We start from the raw sequence: 22,519 nt of genomic DNA on the forward strand, positions 1-22,519 counted from the left end.
CCCACGTCAGTGGACTCAGGAATGTGGTGAGTTGTGATCATTCTGATCATTCCACCAGCGATCGACATTTGCGTGCAGTGGGCGAGGATCACAAATCGGGTGTCTGGGTACAGCATGATCTAAGCCAAAATCACAAAAGTGAGCAGGTGACCATATGCGCATTTCTGCTTCTCGTCGTCAGTTGGCTCGTGAACAACACCGCCCATTCCTATCTCGTATCGCTACTGGTGACGAGGAAAGGTGCCTTTATGCTAAGTAAAGAAAAGAAAGGAATAGATGATCCCAAACAAAGAAGCAGTTCCCCGTACAAAGACCTGCGCACATCCACAAAAGATAAAATTATGCCTCTAGTGCAACACTGACGGTGTAGTCTACCACGAATTGCTTTCCCAGGGATGTACTCTTCATTGCCGACGTTTATTGTCAACCACTGAGACGTCCTGTGGACGGAATCGGAGAACAATGAGCAGGAAGACTGCGTGAAGAGATGTTACGCCACGATAACGTCTGTCCATATTCTGACAAAAAACACTCTACAGGAGTTTGGCTGGGAAGTAATTTCACTTTTGCCGCTCTCTGTAGAACAACCTTCAAGAAACTTCCTTTGTGGATAAGAATGCGCTCCGACATGTCTCCACGAGTTCTTTGCCTCAAAACCACGAGATTTCTACGGTCGTGGAATGCAAAAGTTATCCCACCATTGGCAGACTGTTGTAAATAGTGAAGGAGAATATATTACTGAGGACTCAGCGTCTGTTACATGTATCAGTTATGTTTATTAAATTCGCTTTGAACATTGTGTCAGCCTGATATACCGGGTGGTCCATTGATCGTGACCGGGCCAAATATCTCACGAAATAAGCGTCAAACGAATATCTACAAAGAACGAAACTTGTCTAGCATGGGTGGCCCTCTAGATGGCGCTACCATAGGTCAAACGGTTATCAACTGCGTTTTTTAAAATAGGAACATATTCGTGTAGTACGTAAAGAAGTATAAATGTTGTAGTTGGACCACATTTTTCGATTTGTGATAGATGGCGCTGTAATAGTCACAAACATAAGGCTCACAACTTTAGACGAACTGGTAACAGATAGCTTTTTTATATTAAAATACCAAACTTAGATACGTTTGAACATTTTATTTCGGTTGTTCCAATGTCAAACATGTACCTTTGATCACTTATCATTTCTGAGAACGCCTGCTGCTACAGCGTGATTAGCTGTAAATACCATATTAATGCCATGAAGTGGTTCAAATGGCTCTGAGCACTATGGGACTTAACATCTGAGGTCATCAGTCCCCTAGAACTTAGAACTACTTAAACCTAACTAACGTAAGGACATCACACACATCCATGCCCGAGGAAGGATTCGAACCAGCGACCGTAGCGGTCGCATGTTTCCAGACTGAAGTATTAATGCAATAAATGCTCAAAATGATGTCCGTCAACTTCAATGCATTTGGCAATACGTGTAACGACATTCCTCCCAACAGCGGGTAATTAGCCTTCCGTAATGTCCGCACATGCATTGACAATGCGCTGACGCATGTTGTCAGGTGTTGTCGGTAGATCACGATAACAAATATCCTTCAAGTTTCCCCACAGAAAGAAATCCGGGGACGTCAGATCCGGTGAACGCCCAATCCACCTGTCATGAAATATGCTATTCAATACCGCTTCAACCGCCCGCGAGATATGTGCTGGACATCCATCATGTTGGAAGTACATCGCCATTCTGTCATGCAGTGAAACATCTTGTAGTAACATCGGTAGAGCATTACGTCGGAAATCAGCATACATTGCACCATTTAGATTGCCATCGATAAAATGGGGGCCAATTATCCTTCCTCCCATAATGCCGCACCATACATTAACCCGCCAAAGTCGCTGATGTTCCACTTGTCGCAGCCATCGTAGATTTTCCGTTGCTCAATAGTGCATATTATGACAGTTTACGTTACCGCTGTTGGTGAATGACGCTTCGTCGTTAAATAGTAGGCGTGAAGAAAATCTGTCATCGCCCCGTAATTTCTCCTGTACCCAGTGGCAGAATTGTACACGAAGTTCAAAGTCGTCTCCATGCAATTCCTGGTGGATAGAAATATGGTACGGGTGCATTGATGTAGCATTCTCAACACCGACGTTTTTGAGATTCCCGATTATCGCGCTGTTTGTCTGCTACTGATGTGCGGATTAGCCGCGACAGCAGCTAAAACACCTACTTGGGCATCATCATTTGTTGCAGGTCATGGTTGACGTTTCACATGTGGCTGAGCACTTCCTGTTTCCTTAAATAATGTAACTATCCGGCGAACGGTCCGGACAGTTGGATGATGTAGTCCAGGATACCGAGCAGCATACATAGCACACGCCCGTTGGGCATTTTGATCACAATAGCCATACATCAACACGATATCGACCTTTTGCGCAATTGGTAAACGGTCCATTTTAACACGGGTAAATGTATCACGAAGCAAATACCATCCGTACTAGCGGAATGTTACGTGATACCACGTACTTATACGTTTGTGACTATTACAGCGCCATTTATCGCAAAGCGAAAAAAATGCTCCAACTAAAACATTCATATTTTCCTCAGTACTACACGAGTATGTAATAAAAAATGGCGGTTCCTATTTTAAGAAACCCAGTAGATATCCGTTTGATCTATGGCAGCGCCATCTTGTGGGCCAGCCATGGCTCCATCTGGTTTCCCCCTTCAAGGTAGACGAGTTCCGTTCTTTGTAGTTTGTTCGTTTGACGCTTATTTCGTGCGATATTTGGCCCAGTCACGATCAATGGACCACCCTGCATTTCCATGTCTTCTCGATCTCGGTCTTTGGATACTTAGCCTTAATGTACTATAATTACATTCATGAATTCCTATTTCGATAACCTGCTTTAATGTAACATATGATATCTCAGATGTACCTATTTTAGATTTTATCCATTTATTTACTGATTTTTAATGATAGGCACATATCTCTGGCTGAATTTGGAATCTAGACCACGGCTTACAGTATTACTTCACCTTAATATTCATTATTATAAACACATTGTTTTTTATCATTAGTGCTGTTTGTAATTTTTCTGTATCAAAAATTATTATCTTGTTTCAATTGTGACTTTGTACTGTTTTACTTTGATTCAGTAGTATAAGTACGATTAGTTGGTACCCCTTGTTCTGTATCAAGTACATGCCCTTAAGGCGGCTTATTATTGTAATTAACAACCAAGGATTGCGTTGTGTCAGTTACATAGCTATTTTTATTATTTCTTGGTTTTTAGGTTTTCGTACGTCAGTCGGTAAAAATGTAACCTGTATCGGATCACTTCATTCTCCATCTGCTTGTCTGTTTGTATGTCCGACTGTTAAGACGCACTTCTCTCAGGAACGGGTACAGGTATTAAGTTGGGACTTATATCACATACTAAGATCTAAGTCGCCTAATAAATGCAAGCTTCCAAGTCAAAATACCCGGCTATTTATGTCACATATTTTTGTGTTCGCAAGCTTCCTCGTCAAAACCTATAGGGTACTTCCCATTCGCTGAGAATCATGAAATTTAGCGAGAATCAAGGTTTTACAGTAAAGTAAATGATAAAATCGAAAGGTATTAATTGATAATTATAACACAAAAAATATTTCTTTTGTCGTGCTGTTAACGCTTTCGTCCCTAGTGTAGCCATACGGCAGCGCTACTTTTCTATTGGCCGCTCTTGGAAGCTTTCACGTCTATTCTTTGTCCTGTAGTTGCCTTATGCCTACACATACGTGTTTTAACAAATAAACAACAGGTGGCCGAAGTATGCACACCAGGGAGTCTTGAATGTAATCTTTCGTATCAGTCGCCATTTTGATTTTTTTGATCTGCCTTTGTGTCCCGGTTGTTGTTGTTGTTGTAGTTTCGTATTGCTCACACCACGAATATTTGTAAGGTAACTTTTGCATAATATTGCATCACTTATTCTAAAATAGTAATAAATTTGTAATAATTTATCTTCCGAACATAACTTGAAAAATGACGTCTTTTGACAACTACGGCAATTCATTCCTCACATTGGACATAACCTCAGAAATTGCTTTCTGATTTACGGTTTCCAGGGAATGGCATCTCGCTAAAAAGAGTCTTACTCATGAGGAAATGTCAGCTCTGTTGCAGTTTCCAGCTGACGGTACTGAGAGACTACCTTTTCATCTTATGAAGAAAATACCGAATCTGGAATTATTCAACAAGTTTCAGACAGCATCTTTGAATCTCTACAAAATGATATTAAAATACATACCTCACAGGAGGGTTATAGTATCGAATATGAGGACATCTCTAAAAAATGCATCTCTACAAAATGATATTAAAATACATACCTCACAGGAGGGTTATAGTATCGAATATGAGGACATCTCTAAACCGCAAGCAACAAACATGGAAAGAAATGGTATTCAACATTCCGCCAGTAACGTAAGTATGACAACTTTTCAGTGTGAAAAATTATTACTTACTGTTAGCTAAAAAATGCACATAAGTAATTGCTTATGCAATATTCATGTTTGAGAAAGACACTCAGCCTGCAAAAAGAAGTAGAAAAACTGCACATGGAATAAAGGTGATTTCATTTCATCAGACACAATATGGAAAGGTACCACATCTCCACTATCATCTGTTGAAAACCTGACTTCAATGAAATATTTTCAGATGTTCATTGTTAATGAAATATGCGAATCCATTGCCCTGGAAACAAATTATTGCGCACTCGCCAAAGAGGATGTTATCGCTGATGTTTCTTGTATTGAAATAAAACAATATATTGGTATTTTACTTTTTATGGGCGCAATTGCGATGCCATAATGTAAAATGTATTGGCCACAACAGTTTCGTTTCCCTCCAATTGCAGATGTTATGAACAGGAATAGTTTTGAACTCTAATGAAACATTTCCTTCTAAACAACAATAACAACCAGAAACCGAAAGGTGATCCCGAGCAGGAGCAGCCACTCAAAGTGAGACCATTGATATACTCTTTGGGGAACCATATGTTGCAACTCCTTCGTAAAGAGAAGCAGAGTACTGATGAATAGATGATTCTTTTCAAGGGAAGAGGTTGTTTAGTTCAATATCTCAAGAACAAACCTCATAAATGGAGATGTGAGGTACTTACTTGAGCTGGTGTATCAGGCCTAACGTATGACTTTGAAAATTATGTGGCTAAAGAGCACGGCTCAGGATTTTCAGGAGATATTGTTCTGACGACGTGTGAATATTTACCAGAGGGAAGGAAATACAAGATATTTTCTGATAATTGGCTCAGCTCTTGTGCGCTGGAACTATTCGTTCAGCCAGAATATCATTCTGCCCTCTAGCAGAAAAACGCAGCTGAAAAAGAAGGAGGAGGAATGCTGGATTTTACCATTGGTGACTCAGTCAACATCACAGCAGAAGGTAGTGTGATGCAGTAAATTTCCACATATGTGGGCATAAAGCCACAGGATACGTGCAAGATATGGAGTTAAAAGGATTGTCAGTCATTCATGTAAATCGACCACTGATTATGAAACAATATAATGAGCACATGAGAGAGTTGGATTTAGCAGACATGTTCGCAAAACTTCATAGACTAGACGTCCGTTCCCAAAAAGTGTTATATGCGAATTGTTTATTTTTTCCTCGATGTAGCAGTTGTAAATTCACGGCTGCATTACGGGCGTCACTTGTATCAGCGCGCACAACGTCTCATTTTCTCTGCTGGGTTACCACTCAAATATTGCTTTTGGTCTTAATATGACAGGAAATGTTGTTGAGCGCAAAAGAAGAATACATTTAAAGAAGATATCTAAGTTTCAAAGAAGAGGTTGGTAACTCCCATACCTATTGCAGATGTCAGAGATGATGACGTCGGTCACTGGCCACAACAGAGCCACCAGAAAGGCCGCTGTAAGCAATGTCCTAAAGGGTTCAGCAGAGTGTCGAGCACGAGATGTGAAGTGTTCCTATGTCCAACAAGTGAAAAATATTTCGTTATGTCTTTCAGTATCAAGTAATAAATGCAGTTTTCCGCAACTCATTTTGACACCTTGTTTATATTATGTCGTATAAGTTAAACTTAGAAATAGTCACGTCATCCACATATTCTTTGTCTTTCTTTCACCTGGATTATATTTTGTTTTTTTCCTATTTTTCAAAAAAATTATTTTTATCAAATTCTCTAAAATCACTTCGTTGAGTCTAATGTTGCTATAAGGCAACATTTTTTTTTTTTTCGAGACTGGTAAGTGGAAAATTTTTGAAACTTCGATTATATTTCCAAATATATCCTAGATCACATTTTGGAAGTAAACGATTTTTAAATCACAAATATTAATACGAGTATGAAAGAATTAAGGCCCTTTTTCTCAGGAACGTGGAGGGATATCAAGTTGATATCTGTGTTAGATACTAGGGTCTATAGTCTCTCACTAGTGTAAAGAAGTTAAGCTTTTGAGGTAATGTAGTCAAAAGATACGGCCATTCATTTTACTTTTTTTTAATACTCGCCAACTTACTCATTAAAACCTATAGCTTTTAGATTTACATACGATCATTAAATTTGGTTGGAAGCAAGGTCTCACAGTATAAGTAAAGGAAAAAAAACAGAAAAATGTTAATTTGTAACTATATATTACAAAGGCCATTTTTTTCCATTTGATATCCGACTTCAGACTTGAAATTAAAACATTCTCGAGAGCCTTGGAATTCCCGAGACCGATATCTTGTCAGTGTCGATAACAGGCCAAAATCTTCGAGAATCTCGATTCCCAATATGGAACAACTGTCTAAATAGGTAACTAAGAGTGTACGGTACCCTGAGTGCACTATTCTTTCTGACACCTGGCCAATTTTTTAATAGTGACGACGTACATGTAAGTAGTGTTTGCCTTTGGCAGCTAGACATCGGGTTACAACATTACGTAACTTTCAGGTATTCGTTTCTTGTATGAAGCACTGAAACTTTGAGTCACCTTATTCGATATGCCATTATGTATGTAACATCTAGACCTTGAATTGCACTTGAATTATACATATTTCCACGCGTTCTTGATCTTAGTCTTCGAATATGATTGATTTTACGAATATGTGTTACAAAATAAACCTAATATTGTTTTTTGGTCATAAATTAACTTGGATCTTGACATGTACCATACGTGTTATTTTTCCTTCTAGGTTATGTAGCATATACTTAGGCATAAGGTACTACGATTACATTCATGAATTTCTAATTTTGTTACCTGTTTTAATATGAAATATAACGGCACAATTGAAACTACTTTAGCTTTTATTCATTTATTTACTGGTCTGTAATCTAAGCCACATATAACGCTAATTGTATTTGGTACCTGGATCTCGGGCTACAGTATTACTTCGCCTTCATATTCAGAATTATATATATATATATATATATATATATATATATATATATATATATATAGAGAGAGAGAGAGAGAGAGAGAGAGAGAGAGAGAGAGAGAGAGAGAGAGAGAGAGAGAGACAGAGAGAGAAAATGGCCGACTCCGTAAAAATGATGACATTTTGCTTTAGGTGAGATATTAGTTTGCAGCACTTACCAAACGTATCTTCCTGTGTCTTTTTAATGCCATGGTATATTATATTTTCCAGTGTGTACTTCCTAATAGGGTTCTCCAGTTTTATAAGAGGATTCAGGTCAACACATTATGACGATGTTAACGCATTGTGGCTGATACACACCGAATAAAATAATAATTTTGTGTTGGTAAGTATAGTATAATGGATGTCAAATTATTAGTGTCTATTTTTATTATTCCCTTCTTATATGAAGCTTTCTGTATTTTTCATCTGAAATTAAATCGTATATGAGCTGAAAATATATTTTTTGAGATCTTGTCCTAGGATTTTTAATCCATTCGTTTTAACACAACAGCCGGCCGTTGTGGCCGAGCAGTTCTAAGCGCTTCAGTCTTGAAACCGCTACGGTTGCAGGTTCGAATCCTGCGTCGGGCATGAATGTTTGTGATGTCCTTAGGTTAGTTAGGTTTAAGTAGTTCTACGTTCTAGGGGACTGATGACCTCAGATGTTAAGTCCCATAGTGCTTAGAGCCATTTGAACCATTTGGAGTCCTTGTGAGAGGCTCGCAGATAGCTTATCTCCCTATTTGACTATGCCAAAAAAAAGACCAAATTTTGTGTTAGATTGACCTCGCAAATCGATATAACACTCATAAATATTATTGTGCTACATCACACTGGCATGGAAAGAAAGAGCACACACAAGGGCAACGTCATTATATGTTTAACAATGTTATGTAACCACTAAAGTAAAACTGCACCATGGCTTATCAACACGTGCCATTTCACTTCATCTTCACAAATTTTTTGGGTGATAAACTTATTTTGACAAGAACTGCTCTTCAGAAGATTTTTAAACAGAAAATTAACTCTGCCTTTACAGCTGGGCACGGCAAAAAGTTTTTTTCCTTCTTTTTTTGTCATGGATGATATCGTACAGCTTCATCTCGTTGTGAGGTACTAAGTATACACAGACAAGTGCCTAAAACTATCGTCAGCTTGGGAATTTTACTATTTGCACGAGTGAAAATGGAAAAGTCTGTAATGCCTAGTAACATCTGCTTCAGAAGAGTCACTCATGGAAGGCAATAACATTATGAAGAATCATGCTGTGGTTGGAGTAGAAACGACTTATATACAGAGAGAATCAGAGCTTATAATAACTTCACTTCAGGAAGTCGTTTTTAGCACTGCGCTGGATGTAGAACAGATTTTCAGTATGCTGGAACTGCTTTGCCACGAACTATTTTTGCAGGGGTCTGATTTTCAACATTCTCTTACTGCCTGCCTGTGAAGGGTTGTATGGACTTTTTAAATGATTGACTACAAAGTGGTGTCATGTCCGTCAAATTTTATTAATGTAAAATATAATATTACAACAATACATAATACACAGGACTGGCAGGAAGTCATCCAGGCCCGCAAATTCGGTAGTGCCAACATGCAAAGGGGAAAAGGGGGCTTCCTTTGGCCCCAGGATGAAGGTCACTGCACTGCGATAACATTTCTCTAGGTAACAGCGGACAGGCAAGCTCGTAAGAAACGGACACGCTAGCAAGGATACATGTGTTTTGGAAGTTTTCCAGGAGTTAGAGAAATACTGCGGGAATGTAGAACCTGCCAGACAGGACACACTGCGAGCATTAAACTAATAGCCATTGGCATGTTATAATAAGTTTGTATACATGGAAGAACCCTGGAGATACTAAAAGGTTTAAGATAGATTATATAATGGTAAGACAGAGATTTGGGAACCAGATTTTAAATTGTGAGACATTTCCAGGGGCAGATTTGGACTCTGACCACAATCTATTGGTTATGGACTGTAGATTAAAACTGAAGAAACTGCAAAAAGGTGGGAATTTAAGGAGATGGGACCTGGATAAACTGAAAGAACCAGAGATTATACAGAGTTTCAGGGAGAGCACAAGGGAACAACTGACAGGAATGGGGGAAAGAAATACAGTAGAAGAAGAATGGGTAGTTCTGAGGGATGAAGTAGTGGAGGTAGCAGAGGGTCAAGTAGCTAAAACGTCGAGGGCTAGTAGAAATCTTTGGGTAACAGAAGAGATACTGAATTTAATTGATGAAAGGAGAAAATACAATATGCAGTTGTGAGCAGTGGTATGGCAGACGTTGCAGTACAGGAAGACTCAGAGTCGGGAGCCGTACGTAGATTCCTCATAGTTCATCAAAGAAGCAAGGACATACAGTTCTGAGTGCCATGCCAGAGTAAACAAAAGTTTGACGCTGATGCAGTTTGTTTCTGAGATGTTGAAGAATATATTGGTCAAACAGCAAAGATTTTCATGTGGTTAAGCATTGATTGACAACTGATATTAAGGCATGTTTTCAGAGTTTGCAGAATAAATTTAGGTATTATTCGTTATGCTTTGGTGTAGTGAGACTTAGAGCCCACAGTTCACAATCCATGTTTAATTTTTAGGAAGGTATTACTACTATATAATTTAACTCTCTAATGCTGCATTGTTGCTTAAGCTTGCTCTCCCTGGTTCATCTGAGGTCCGTTATCCTTTAAAAGCGTTTCTTCTATTATAGTCGAAATAATCGTCATGAGTGATTCAGCAGCTGTTTAGATAATTAAGATAGTTCTCACTGACTGTTCCATATCAATTGGACATTTTTAATTACATTACATGTTTCTTCACATCTGAAGATTACCCAGACTGATCGAAACATGTAATCTAATTAAAAATATGCAACTGAGATGCTACAATAAATGAGAATTATCTCAGTGTTTCTTCCACTCGGCACTACATTGCAAGTCATAAATATTTATTTTCAAACTGACACGAATGCGCAAGATACGACCAGCTTACACTGCTGAATGAGTTAAGCCGGCGTGCCATTTGAGTAAAACCACTATTAGACACCTCTCCCAATAAGGTATATGTATATGAAATAAATTGTGGAACTGTTCACATGACACCTGCCTGAAATCCAGGATACAGCCAGCTCACAATTCACAGCCGATCAAGTCTTGTCCCAAGTAATGAGCACGTCACAGTGGGACACGTGGAGAGAGGTGTGAATTGACGCTGGTACTGCTGTGTAGGTGCCCTTTGCCCGGGATCGATTTGGTTGCGACCAGTGACACGCAGATTCACGCCCCGACCGCTACTTCAAACGAGCAGCCTCCACTGTAGAAATTGGGGCTATTGCGACACCATGGTTCCAGCTAAGATTATTAGGAATCCTGTGCTGGAAGTTGGGGTATGAGCACAGATGCTCACTACATTCATTACCCACAACAACCCATTACTCAAGACGGCCGTCCCCTATTCTGATTCCATATGGTCTAAGTCGCGAGTGGCGTGTGGACTGGTCAGGTCTTCAAACTGAAGTGCTATACATTTATACTCGTAATTGTAATAGGGTGCCAGAGAACAGTGATTATCGGTTGTATAGGAACTTCGCTGACAGTCACGAATGGTAGCTTGTTTCCAAACTTCACACATCCTTAAATAGTTTTATTCTGGAATAGGATTAGCAGCTGTTTGGGAATACCACGTGTCTAAATGGATTATAGAACTCAGTTCCACTCCTTTCGACCTAACAATTATCGAAGATGCCCATTTGCAGCGAACCAGAGAAGACATTTTCAAATAACAATAAAGACAATTTCATTCTGCTAAGTACGCCACCTACTGTTGACCATTAAAAACTGAACAACATTTATGTTTAGATAAACGTAAATTACATTTTGCTTCCTCCCTCGAATTAACACATGTTTGTTTATCCTCTGTCTCAGATAACCCATAACAGCTTGTAGGACGGAATACGTGAAGGGAAAGGAGGATGTCAATTACAAAATGGTTTTCCGCTTCCAGATATTGTTATGACAAATTATACATATTTATAGGTTGAACTCGTCTTTATATTATCAACAGGCGACCCGCCCCAGTCTCGCGCTAGCCCGAATTAGCGATATACACAAATCTTCCTCGTGAATCAGTTTCTCTTTTAGTTAAAAATGTATCGAAATCCCTGCAGTACTTCCTAAGATTACAATTCACACACAGACAGAAAAAAACATGGCTGGGCACTTTAATTTACCATATTAACAGATAACTTAATAAGCGCAAGCGTATATACTTACCTGGTGTTCACGTAACACCTTTAGAAACAACTGCTCATCAAATTTGCCCATGAGAAGTACTTTTTTTCCAGCGTTAATCGATATGAGAAGCATCATTGTGACAGAAATCCAGAAAGCTGGAGTTGGCAGCATGAAAGAACCCTCTAGCCACATCAACATCCGTTGCTCACTAATAAGAAAAACGCAAGCAAATATGTAATAGAGACATTGGTCTAATCCATTAAGCAGTGGAACAGTATTTAGTAATATTTATGATGGCAATAAAAATTTTTAACTGATGGCTAATCAGATTATGGCACCATTATCACCTTTTAGCTCTAAGAAGTATAGCTTCATAGAACTTTATTTGCCCAGATTTAGGTATTTTACTCTCATCGATTATCCTTCAACGCCACTCACGCTTGAACAATATTTACCCGTTTTTCAGACAATATGAATGGTTATTATTGATGTAAAAGGTATCTATTTCTACAGAACACAGTAATATGAAGCAAATACAGAGGAGCAGAAGGTTTTTTTGGAGACCACTGCTAGTCACAAATTTTATTTAATAAAGAAACATGTTTCGAGACATAAACCTCATCTTCAGGTGACAAAAGTAAATTTTAAAAATTAACAAAGGTACACATAAATATTAAAGTTAGTTGGTCTTTACAGTCATGCCATGTACTGTGGCAACTCTGCGAAGAAAAATAAGATAACCTAATGTCAGGGAATATTTACTTCGTTTGTTTGCTGTTGACATTTTTTTAAACAGTCACTCAGTTTGTACTTATGAAATGACTGTCTTCTTGTTGCATGTTCAGTTAATAAAAAGCACTCCGTCTTCAGGCCACGAGTGGCCTACCGGGACCATCCGACCGCCGCGCCATCTTCGGTGGAGGATGCGGGTAATAGGTGCGTGGGGTCAGCACACCGCTCTTCTGGTCGTTATGATGGTATTCTTGACCGAAGCCGCTACTATTCGGCCGAGTAGCTCCTCAATTGGCATCAGGAGGCTGAGTGCACACCGAAAAATGGCAATAGCATATCGCGGCCTGAATGGTCACCCATACAAGTGCCGACCACGTCCGACAGCGCTTAACATCAGTGATCTCACGGGAACCGGTGTATCTACATTCAGTTAATTCCTAAAAATAATTTTTATACTGTTCTTATTAGCATCAGTTTGCCACAATTCTCTTTTATTGTAATAATTCATGAGCACGCTGCGTTGGCCAAGTATGTATTTATTCCAATTTTATGTTAAATAAATAAATGTCGTGTGACTACGGCCTCTCGTCGGGTACACCGTTCGCCATGTGCAAGTCTTTCGATTTGACGCCACTTCAGCGACTTGTGCGGCGATGGAGATGAAATGATAATGATTAGAACAACACAACACCCAGTCCCTGAGCAGAGAAAATCCCCTATCCAGCCGGGAATCGAACCCGGGCCCTTAGGATTGACATTCTGTCACGCTGACCTCTCAGCTGCTGGTGGCGGACAATTTTATGTTAATATATCTCCTCCTTCCTCCTTCTCTGTTCATCTTCCCCACCCCATCTCTCTGTCCAACCCATCTCCTCCACCCTCTCTCTGTCAATCTGCTCCTCCCCTCTCTCTCCATCTCCTCCTACTCTCTCTGTTCATCTCCTCCTTCCCCCTCTCTCTGTCTAACCCCTCCCTTCCCCTTTCTTTGTCTATGTCCTCCTCTCCTCTCTCTATCCAATTCCTCCTAACCTTAGCTCTCTCCATCTCCTCCTCCCCCCCCCCCCCATCTATCTGTTCATGTCCTCCACTTTCCTTTGTCTGTTCATATCCTCCTTATCCATTTCTCTGTCCATCTTCTTCTCTCCCCTTTGTGTGTCTATCTCTCCCTCCCCCTCTGTCTGTTCACCTTCTTCTCCCATTCTTCTGCCTATCTCTTTCTCCCTCTGTGTCTATCTTCTCGTCTTTCCTTTCTCTCCTTATCTCCCCCTGTTTCTTTGCATTGCGCTGCTTTCCCTCTGTCTGTGCACATCTCCTCTTTAACCACCCCACCCCCAGCCCCCTCAAAGGTTCGATTCCTCCCTGGGACATGGGTGTGGGTGTTGGTTGTCATTAGTATAAGTTACTTTTAGATTATGTAACGTGTACCCCTAAGACCGGTGACCTTAGCAGTTTTGTTCCAAAGTTTCCTCCTACCCTCTCGCTATCCATTTCCTCCTCCCTCCTTATCGCTCCACATTATCGCGCTCACACAGATAATGGGCTGGTGGTTCTTACTACAACAGTTTTTATTTTCAGACTCTAACTAATGTGTTTACTAAATTTGACTCAAATATTTCCATGGCTTTTTATCTGCGACACTGCCTGCGTATGCACATGTCAAAGATGCACATATACACACATCAAAAAAAAGTTTTGCATCACCCCAGTTCCCAGAACTCCTGAAGACAGATGTTGACGGTGGATATTATATCACAGATATAGTCCCTTTAACTGTTCAGAGCTGTCATTAAACTCCCCCCCAAAGATGTAAACAATCACGCATGAGCAGCGCCTATTACCCGGAGGGGGTACGACAGCCGATCAGTTCCAGTCATTTCACCAGGATGGAGGCACACGGTTTGTGTTGTGTGTAGTTCAACCATGCCTAGACGGTCAATACCGCAGTTCGATCGCGTCCGCATTGTTACTTTGTGCCAGGAAGTGCTCTCAACAAGAGAAATGTCAAGGCATCTCGGAGTGAACCACAGCGATGTTGTTCGGATATGGGGGAGATACAGAGAGACAGGGACTGTTGATGACGTGACTCACTCAGGCTGTCCAAGGACTACTACTGCCGTGGATGACTGCTGTCTACGGATTATGGCTCGGAGAATTCCTGACAGCAACGCCACCATGTTGTTCAAATGCTCAAATATGTGTGAAACTTTATGGTACTTAACTGCTAAGGTCATCAGTCCCTAAGCTTACACACTACTTAACCTAAATTATCCTAAGGACAACCACACACACCCATGCCCGAGGGAGGACTCGAACCTCCGCCGGGATCAGCCGCACAGTCTATCTATGACTGTAGCGCCTAAGACCGCTTGGCTTATCCCGCGCAATCACAGGACGTCGTGTTACGACTCAGACTGTGTGCAATATTCTACATGATGCACTACTTCACTCCCGACGTCCTTGGCGAGGTTCACCTTTGCAACCACGACACCATGCAGCGTGGTACTGATGGATCCAACAGCATGCCGAATGGGCCGCTCAGGATTGGCATCATATTCTCTGCAGCGATGAGTGTCGCATGTGCCTTCGACCAGACAATCGTCGGAGACGTGTTTGGAGCTAACCTGATCAGGCTGAACGCCTTGCCAGTGCAGCAAGGTGGAGGTTCCCTTCTATTTTGGGGTGGCATTATGTGGGGCCATCGTACGCCGCTGGTGGTCATGGAAGGCGTCGTAACGTCTGTAAGATACGTGAATGCCATCCTCTACCGATAGTGCAACTGTATCAGCTGCATATTGGGTAGGAATTCGTCTTCATGGACGACAATTCGGACCCCCATCGTGCACATCTTGTGAATGACTTCCTTCAGGATAACGATATCACTCGCCTAGAGTGGCCATTTGTGAATGCCTTCCTTCAGGATAACAATATCACTAGACTAGAGTGGCCAGAATGTTCTCCAGATATGAACCCTAACGGACACGATTGGGATAGATTGGAAAGGGCTGTTTGTGGACGTCGTGACCCACCAACTACTCTGAGGGATCTACGCCGAATCGCCGTTGATGGTGGGACAATCTGGACCAACATTGCCTTGATGAACTTGTGGATAGTATGCCACTAGGAATACAGGTATGCATCAACGCAAGAGAACGTGCTTCTGGGTATTAGAGGTACCGTGTGTACAGCAATCTGCAGCACCACCTCTGAAGGTCTCGCTGTATGGTGGTACTACATACCTCTTGTGGTTTTTATGAGCAATAAGGAGGACGGAAATGATGTTTATGTTGATCTCTGTTCCAATTTTCTGGACAGGTTCCGGAACTCTCGGAGCCGAGGTGATGCAAAAAATTTTTTATGTGTGTATGTAACATATTTCACACGTATTTGTTTCCAGATTTCACCTGTGTCTCTAGTGAATTTCGTCATGAATTTTCATTCTCACTCAGCTCATCATTTATGACGTCACATCTCCTGAACTGTATGTTGCACAATGACGCAGTTTTACAGACACATCCAGTGGTATATGTGGCTACTGTTTGTGAACTGTGAATAGAGTTAGTAGTAAAAAATTAATAAATTAAAACGTCATTAGTGATGGAGCAGTTTTTCGCTCATCTCAGTGTTTATGAATTCATCTCCCCTAACGATGTGTCGTACAATGATAACATTTTGCCGGTATATTCAGTGATGTATGCGAACACTGTCTGCAAAGTGTGCCGTGAATACGGCCTGTGGTAAAGAAGTAATAAACTGAAACATCATGTTTCATGCGGCGTTTTACTAAATGAACACTGAAAATGTTGTAAGTGATAATTTTGTTTCTCTGCATCATTTTATGGCAATCGTCAGCAAGAAAATGTTTCGTAAACATAACAAACAACCTATAGAATGAGTTGGTGTGAGATTGAAAAAGGAGTCTAGCACACGACGAGTGAATACCTATAATTTAGTCATCCAGTATTCGACAAAGAGAATACTTAGACTCTTGGAACGAGCTTGACACATAATAACTTTGTTGTAAGAGTCTAAGTACTCTCTTTCTCGAATAGTGGATGACTATAGTATGGGTATTCACTCGTCGTGTGCTACGCTGCTTTTTCAAGCCCATCTCCACGTCTTCTATAGGTTGGTAATTCTCACCCCCACAGCGATGATTTCCGGACAATAAGTGATACGTCTCCCGAATTTGGTTAAAATCGGTCCAGTGCTTTAGGAGGAGATGTGGAACATTTATAAATACCGGTTCATCAATTTTTATAATGTGTCTGGTTGGATATTTCGTCAAGCAGCCTGAGAGGCGCATCAGTAAGATACGCAGGAAGCAATACAAGTGACAGATAAGACCAGAATCGACACATCGATAGTTAAATCGAAACATTCTTTTTGATGACCATCTTCCTTATACTGACATAATAGAGTTGATTGTAATGACGTGTTTTAAGAGTCCTTTGCAAGTTTATAAACAATAATTAACAAGATTCTGCGAACCATAACGATGGATGTAGCTGAACAAACCATAACAAGACAGCGTTTTAACATGAACAATGTGAGTGATTACTTTTTTAAGAAAAATTTTGCGAACACCAAGGCAACAAACGAAGCATTTACTCCGTCATATTAGGTTATCCTTTTGTTTCTCTGCGGTATGGCCACAGCACAATTTGAGTACCTTTGGAAACGTTTGTTAAATGTTTTCTTGTATGAAGATGCATTATGCCTCGAAACAGGTTGCTTTGGCAAATAATGGTCTCTAACAGTAAGTAACAGTACATATCATTATTCATGAAGCAAATAACAGCGATGTGTGTCTCTAAAAATTCAGTATTCTACTATATTGGTAGCAGTTTGGTACCACCAAATTTCAGCTCAGGTATTCCATGTTTTAATAGTTAAAGCGTGAAAGATTCATTGAACGCTACTAAAAAAAACTTGACCCAACAGAATCTTTCACGCCACAGTGAGTGCTTTTTTGAAACTTCCTTACTGTGTGCTGCACCGGCGCTCGAACCTGGTTACACGCCCTAAAGCTGTGTTTCCATAGATGAGGTGGTAAGAGAATTGACCACGATAGTCCAGCTTCTAGATTCGGATACGGCATGAAAGACGGTAAGTTTCAGAAAACTTACATGTATGTCGGAATTAAGACGCAGAATAACATCGTACCCGTTTCTCGTGCTCCACTAAGACGTCCTTGCTATGGACTGCCGTTTGTCGAACAACATCAGATGTCAATCAAAACTCAGTTTAACTTTTACCCAGAAATTGAATGAACTACTCCTGTCCATTAAAAGATCACTCCTTGACGTTCGAACGAATAAAACTCAAGGCGAACAAAATCTATTATAGTAGGATTTCACTGTGGCCGACCTACGATTCGTCGAAGAAATCTTCAGACAAAGCTAATTCCAAAATGGATGCAACGACATAACCCGTAATTTTTGTTCTTACTGCCTACCTTAGATTGTTCTTGTAAAATTTGAGAATGACAAAAGTGCAGCAGCTTTATTGCTTATCAGTTATGATGAATCCACTAAATCTACATCTACATCTACACGATTACTGTGCAATTCACATTTAAGTGCTTGGCAGAGGGTTCATCGAACCACAATCATACTATCTCCCTACCATTCCACTCCCGAACAGCGCGCGGGAGAAACGAACACCTAAACCTCTAAACCTCTCTGTTCGAGCTCTGATTTCTCTTAATTTATTTTGATGATCACTTGTACCTATGTAGGTTGGGCTCAACAAAATATTTTCGCATTCGGAAGAGAAAGTTAGTGACTGAAATTTCGTAAATAGATCTCGCCGTGACGAAAAACGTCTTTGCTTTAATGACTTCCATCCCAACTCGCTTATCATATCTGCCACACTCTCTCCCCCATTACGCGATAATACAAAACGAGATCCCCTTTATTGCACCCTTTCGATGTCCTCGGTCAATCCCACCTGGTAAGGATCCCACACTGGGCAGCAATATTCTAACAGAGGACGAGTGTAGTGTAACTGTCTTGTAAGCTGTCTCTTTAGTGAACTTGTTGCATCTTCTAAGTGTTCTGCCAATGAAACCCAACCTTTGGCTCACCTTCCCCACAATATTATGTATGTGGTCTTTCCAACTGAAGTTGTTCGTAATTTTAACACCCAGGTGCTTAGTTGAAATCACAGCCTGGAGAATTGTACTATTTATCGAGTAATCGAATTCCAACGGATTTCTTTTGGAACTCATGTGGATCACCTCACACTTATCGTTATTTAGCGTCAACTGCCACCTGCCACACCATACATCAATCTTTTATAAATCGCTTTGCAACTGATACTGGTCTTAGGATGACCTTACTAGACGGTAAATTACAGAATCATCTGCGAACAACCTAAGAGAACTGCTCATATTGTCACCCAGGTCATTTATATAGATGAGGAACAGCAGAGGTCCCAGGATGCTTCCCTGGGGAACACCTGATATCACTTTAGTTTTACTAGATGATTTGCCGTCTATTACTACGAACTGGGACCTTCCACTACGAGTCAGTGCGTCTGTAATGTGGAGGACACAGATTCAGTACCCAATATTGCTAGAAGTTTTTCGTCCGTGAGGGCTGGGACAGGCTTCATTCAGCCTCGTGAGACCAGTTGAGAAGCTGCCTGTAACGGAAGAAACTCAAAGATGTGCTGAAAACGTCTGGGTTACCGTTGTGTAGACCTCACGTCTCTCCATACCTCATCTGAACGAAGCCAGAGGGCAGAGGCTGACACGGTGCTCGGGTCTCTGGACTTGATCGTGGAATTATTTTGTTGCAATTATGATTGCAATCTACAATATACGGAAGATAAGTTCTGCGAAATAAGTTAGAAAGGTAACAGCAGTACACTTACGTTGCAACCGCCAGCAACTGTAGCAGCGCCCTGTGTGAAACCTCGACGCCCTTTGGATACCCCGTGGTGCCAGACGAGCAGAGGATAACAGCTGGAGAGTCCAGCGCTGGTGCCTCTTCCACCTCTGGGTCCGCATCTTCGACAGAGCTGTCCGAGAACCATGCGTCCACCTCGCTGTAGCTGACCACGAGGGGCGACAACCTCTCGTACAACGGCTTCGATTTCTCGGCGATCAGCACACGTGGCCGCAGAAATTCCAGTACGTGGCGTGTCTCATGTGTTTCGAGCCAGGCAGATTAGTAAGAGACAGTTAAACAATTGTAGTATACGTGGACTGTTCTAATTTTGTTTTTATTCGTCCAAAGGAGTTTCTGAATATATCAAACATTTATGGAAATGAATTAGAGGGTTGAGTGAGCCACTACAAATAGACAGGCTCCCAGGTAGATGCTATTCTCCTTGAGTTCCGGAAGGCGTTGATACAGTTCCGCACTGTCGCCTAATAAACGAAGTAAGAGCCTATGGAATATCAGACCAGCTGTGTGGCTGGATTGAAGAAGTTTTAGCATACAGAACACAGGATGGAGGGACGTCTACGGACGTTAAAGTAACCTCTGCCGTGCCACAGGGGAGTGTTATGGGACCATTCCTTTTCACAATATATACACTCCTGGAAATTGAAACAAGAACACCGTGAATTCATTGTCCCAGGAAGGGGAAACTTTATTGACATATTCCTGGGGTCAGATACATCACATGATCACACTGACAGAATCACAGGCACATAGACACAAGCAACAGAGCATGCACAATTTCGGCACTAGTACAGTGTATATCCACCTTTCGCAGCAATGCAAGCTGCTATTCTTCCATGGAGACGATCGTAGAGATGCTGGATGTAGTCCTGTGGAACGGCTTGCCATGCCATTTCCACCTGGCGCCTCAGTTGGACCAGTGTTCGTACTGGACATGCAGACCGCGTGAGACGACGCTTCATCCAGTCCCAAACATGCTCAATGGGGGACAGATCCGGAGATCTTGCTGGCCAGGGTAGTTGACTTACACCTTCTAGAGCACGTTGGGTGGCACGGGATACAAGCGGACGTGCATTGTCCTGTTGGAACAGCAAGTTCCCTTGCCGGTCTAGGAATGGTAGAACGATGGGTTCGATGACGGTTTGGATGTACCGTGCACTATTCAGTGTCCCCTCGACGATCACCAGAGGTGTACGGCCAGTGTAGGAGATCGCTCCCCACACCATGATGCCGGGTGTTGGCCCTGTGTGCCTCGGTCGTATGCAGTCCTGATTGTGGCGCTCAATTGCACGGCGCCAAACACGCATACGACCATCATTGGCACCAAGGCAGAAGCGACTCTCATCGCTGAAGACGACACGTCTCCATTCGTCCCTCCATTCACGCCTGTCGCGTCACCACTGGAGGCGGGCTGCACGATGTTAGGGTGTGAGCGGAAGACGGCCTAACGGTGTGCGGGACCGTAGCCCAGCTTCATGGAGACGGTTGCGAATGGTCCTCGCCGATACCCCAGGAGCAACAGTGTCCCTAATTTGCTGGGAAGTGGCGGTGCGGTCCCCTACGGCACTGCGTAGGATCCTACGGTCTTGGCGTGCATCCGTGCGTCGCTGTGGTCCGGTCCCAGGTCGACGGGCACGTGCACCTTCCGCCGACCACTGGCGACGACATCGATGTACTGTGGAGACCTCACGCCCCACGTGTTGAGCAATTCGGCGGTACGTCCACCCGGCCTCTCGCATGCCCACTATACGCCCTCGCTCAAAGTCCGTCAACTGCACATACGGTTCACGTCCACGCTGTCGCGGCATTGTACCTGTGTTAAAGACTGCGATGGAGCTCCGTATGCCACGGCAAACTGGCTGACACTGACGGCGGCGGTGCACAAATGCTGCGCAGCTAGCGCCATTCGACGGCCAACACCGCGGTTCCTGGTGTGTCCGCTGTGCCGTGCGTGTGATCATTGCTTGTACAGCCCTCTCGCAGTGTCCGGAGCAAGTATGGTGGGTCTGACACACCGGTGTCAATGTGTTCTTTTTTCCATTTCCAGGAGTGTATAAATGACCTAGTAAATAATGTCGGAAGTTCCATGCGGCTTTTCGCGGATGCTGCTGTAGTATACAGAGAAGTTGCAGCATTAGAAAATTGTAGCGAAATGCAGGAAGATCTGCAGCGAATAGGCACATTGTGCAGGGAGTGGCAACTGACCCTTAACATAGACAAATGTAACGTATTGCGAATACATAGAAAAAAGGATCCTTTATTGTATGGTTATATGATAGCGGAACAAACACTGGTAGCAGTTACTTCTGTAAAATATCTGGGCGTATGCGTGCGGAACGATTAGAAGTGGAATGATCATATAAAATTAATTGTTGGTAAGGCGGTTACCAGGTTGAGATTCATTGGGAGAGTCCTTAGAAAACATAGTCCATCAACAAAGGAGGTGCCTTACAAAACACTCGTTCGGCCTATACTTGAGTATTGGTCATCAGTGTGGGATCCGTACCAGATCGGGTTGACGGAGGAGAATCAAAGAAGAGCGGCGCGTCTCGTCACAGGGTTATTTGGTTACCGCGATAGCGTTGCGGAGATGTTTAGCAAACTCAAGTGGCAGACTCTGCAAGAGAGGCGCTCTGCATCGCGGTGTAGCTTGCTCGCCAGGTTTCGAGATGGTACGTTTCTGGATGAGATATCGAATATATTGCTTCCCCCCTACTTATACCTCCGGAGGAGATCACGAATGTAAAATCAGAGCTTCCAGACAGTCGTTCTTCCCGCGAACCATACGCGACTGGAACAGAAAAGGGAGGTAATGACAGTGACACGTAAAATGCCCTCCGCCACAGACCGTTGGTTGGCTTGCGGAGTATAAATGTAGATGTAGAAAAGGAGCCTATTGTAATGCACTTGTCTGTCTGGCTACCGTCAATAACTTTATTGAAACACACTACAGTATCCATGTTAAATACATGGTACACGAAAATTACGCTTACAGAATTTTAGAGTTTTGAGCAGATGAAAAGAAACACTTCCTTACGTGATAAATTTCGCAAGTGCACCGTTTACTCTCTAGGGGCCTACGAAAGCTTTGAATTTACCGATGTTCAGAGACTGTGTTCAAACTTTGCTTACCGAACGAGGCGGCGCAATGGTTAGTACACTGGACACGCGTTCGGGAGGACGACGGTTAAAACCAGCGTCCGGCCATCCTGAT

The 22,519-nt window shown here is 42.1% G+C and overlaps 1 protein-coding gene across 1 annotated transcript in view; it reads right to left on the reverse strand.

The window, feature by feature from the left end:
* The window catches only part of LOC126282323 (luciferin 4-monooxygenase-like), an 86,580-nt gene that overhangs the window by 40,688 nt on the left and 23,373 nt on the right, over positions 1 to 22,519 (reverse strand). The window contains exons 4-5 of the mRNA XM_049981980.1: positions 19,271 to 19,542; positions 11,702 to 11,870 (exon numbers count right to left, since the gene is read on the reverse strand). Of these exons, the coding sequence (XP_049837937.1) occupies positions 11,702 to 11,870; positions 19,271 to 19,542 (441 nt within the window). The remainder of the gene's footprint in view (positions 1 to 11,701; positions 11,871 to 19,270; positions 19,543 to 22,519) is intronic.

The sequence above is a fragment of the Schistocerca gregaria genome, chromosome 7 (genome assembly GCF_023897955.1).
Source record: "Schistocerca gregaria isolate iqSchGreg1 chromosome 7, iqSchGreg1.2, whole genome shotgun sequence".
In the NCBI taxonomy this organism is placed as follows: domain Eukaryota; kingdom Metazoa; phylum Arthropoda; class Insecta; order Orthoptera; family Acrididae; genus Schistocerca; species Schistocerca gregaria.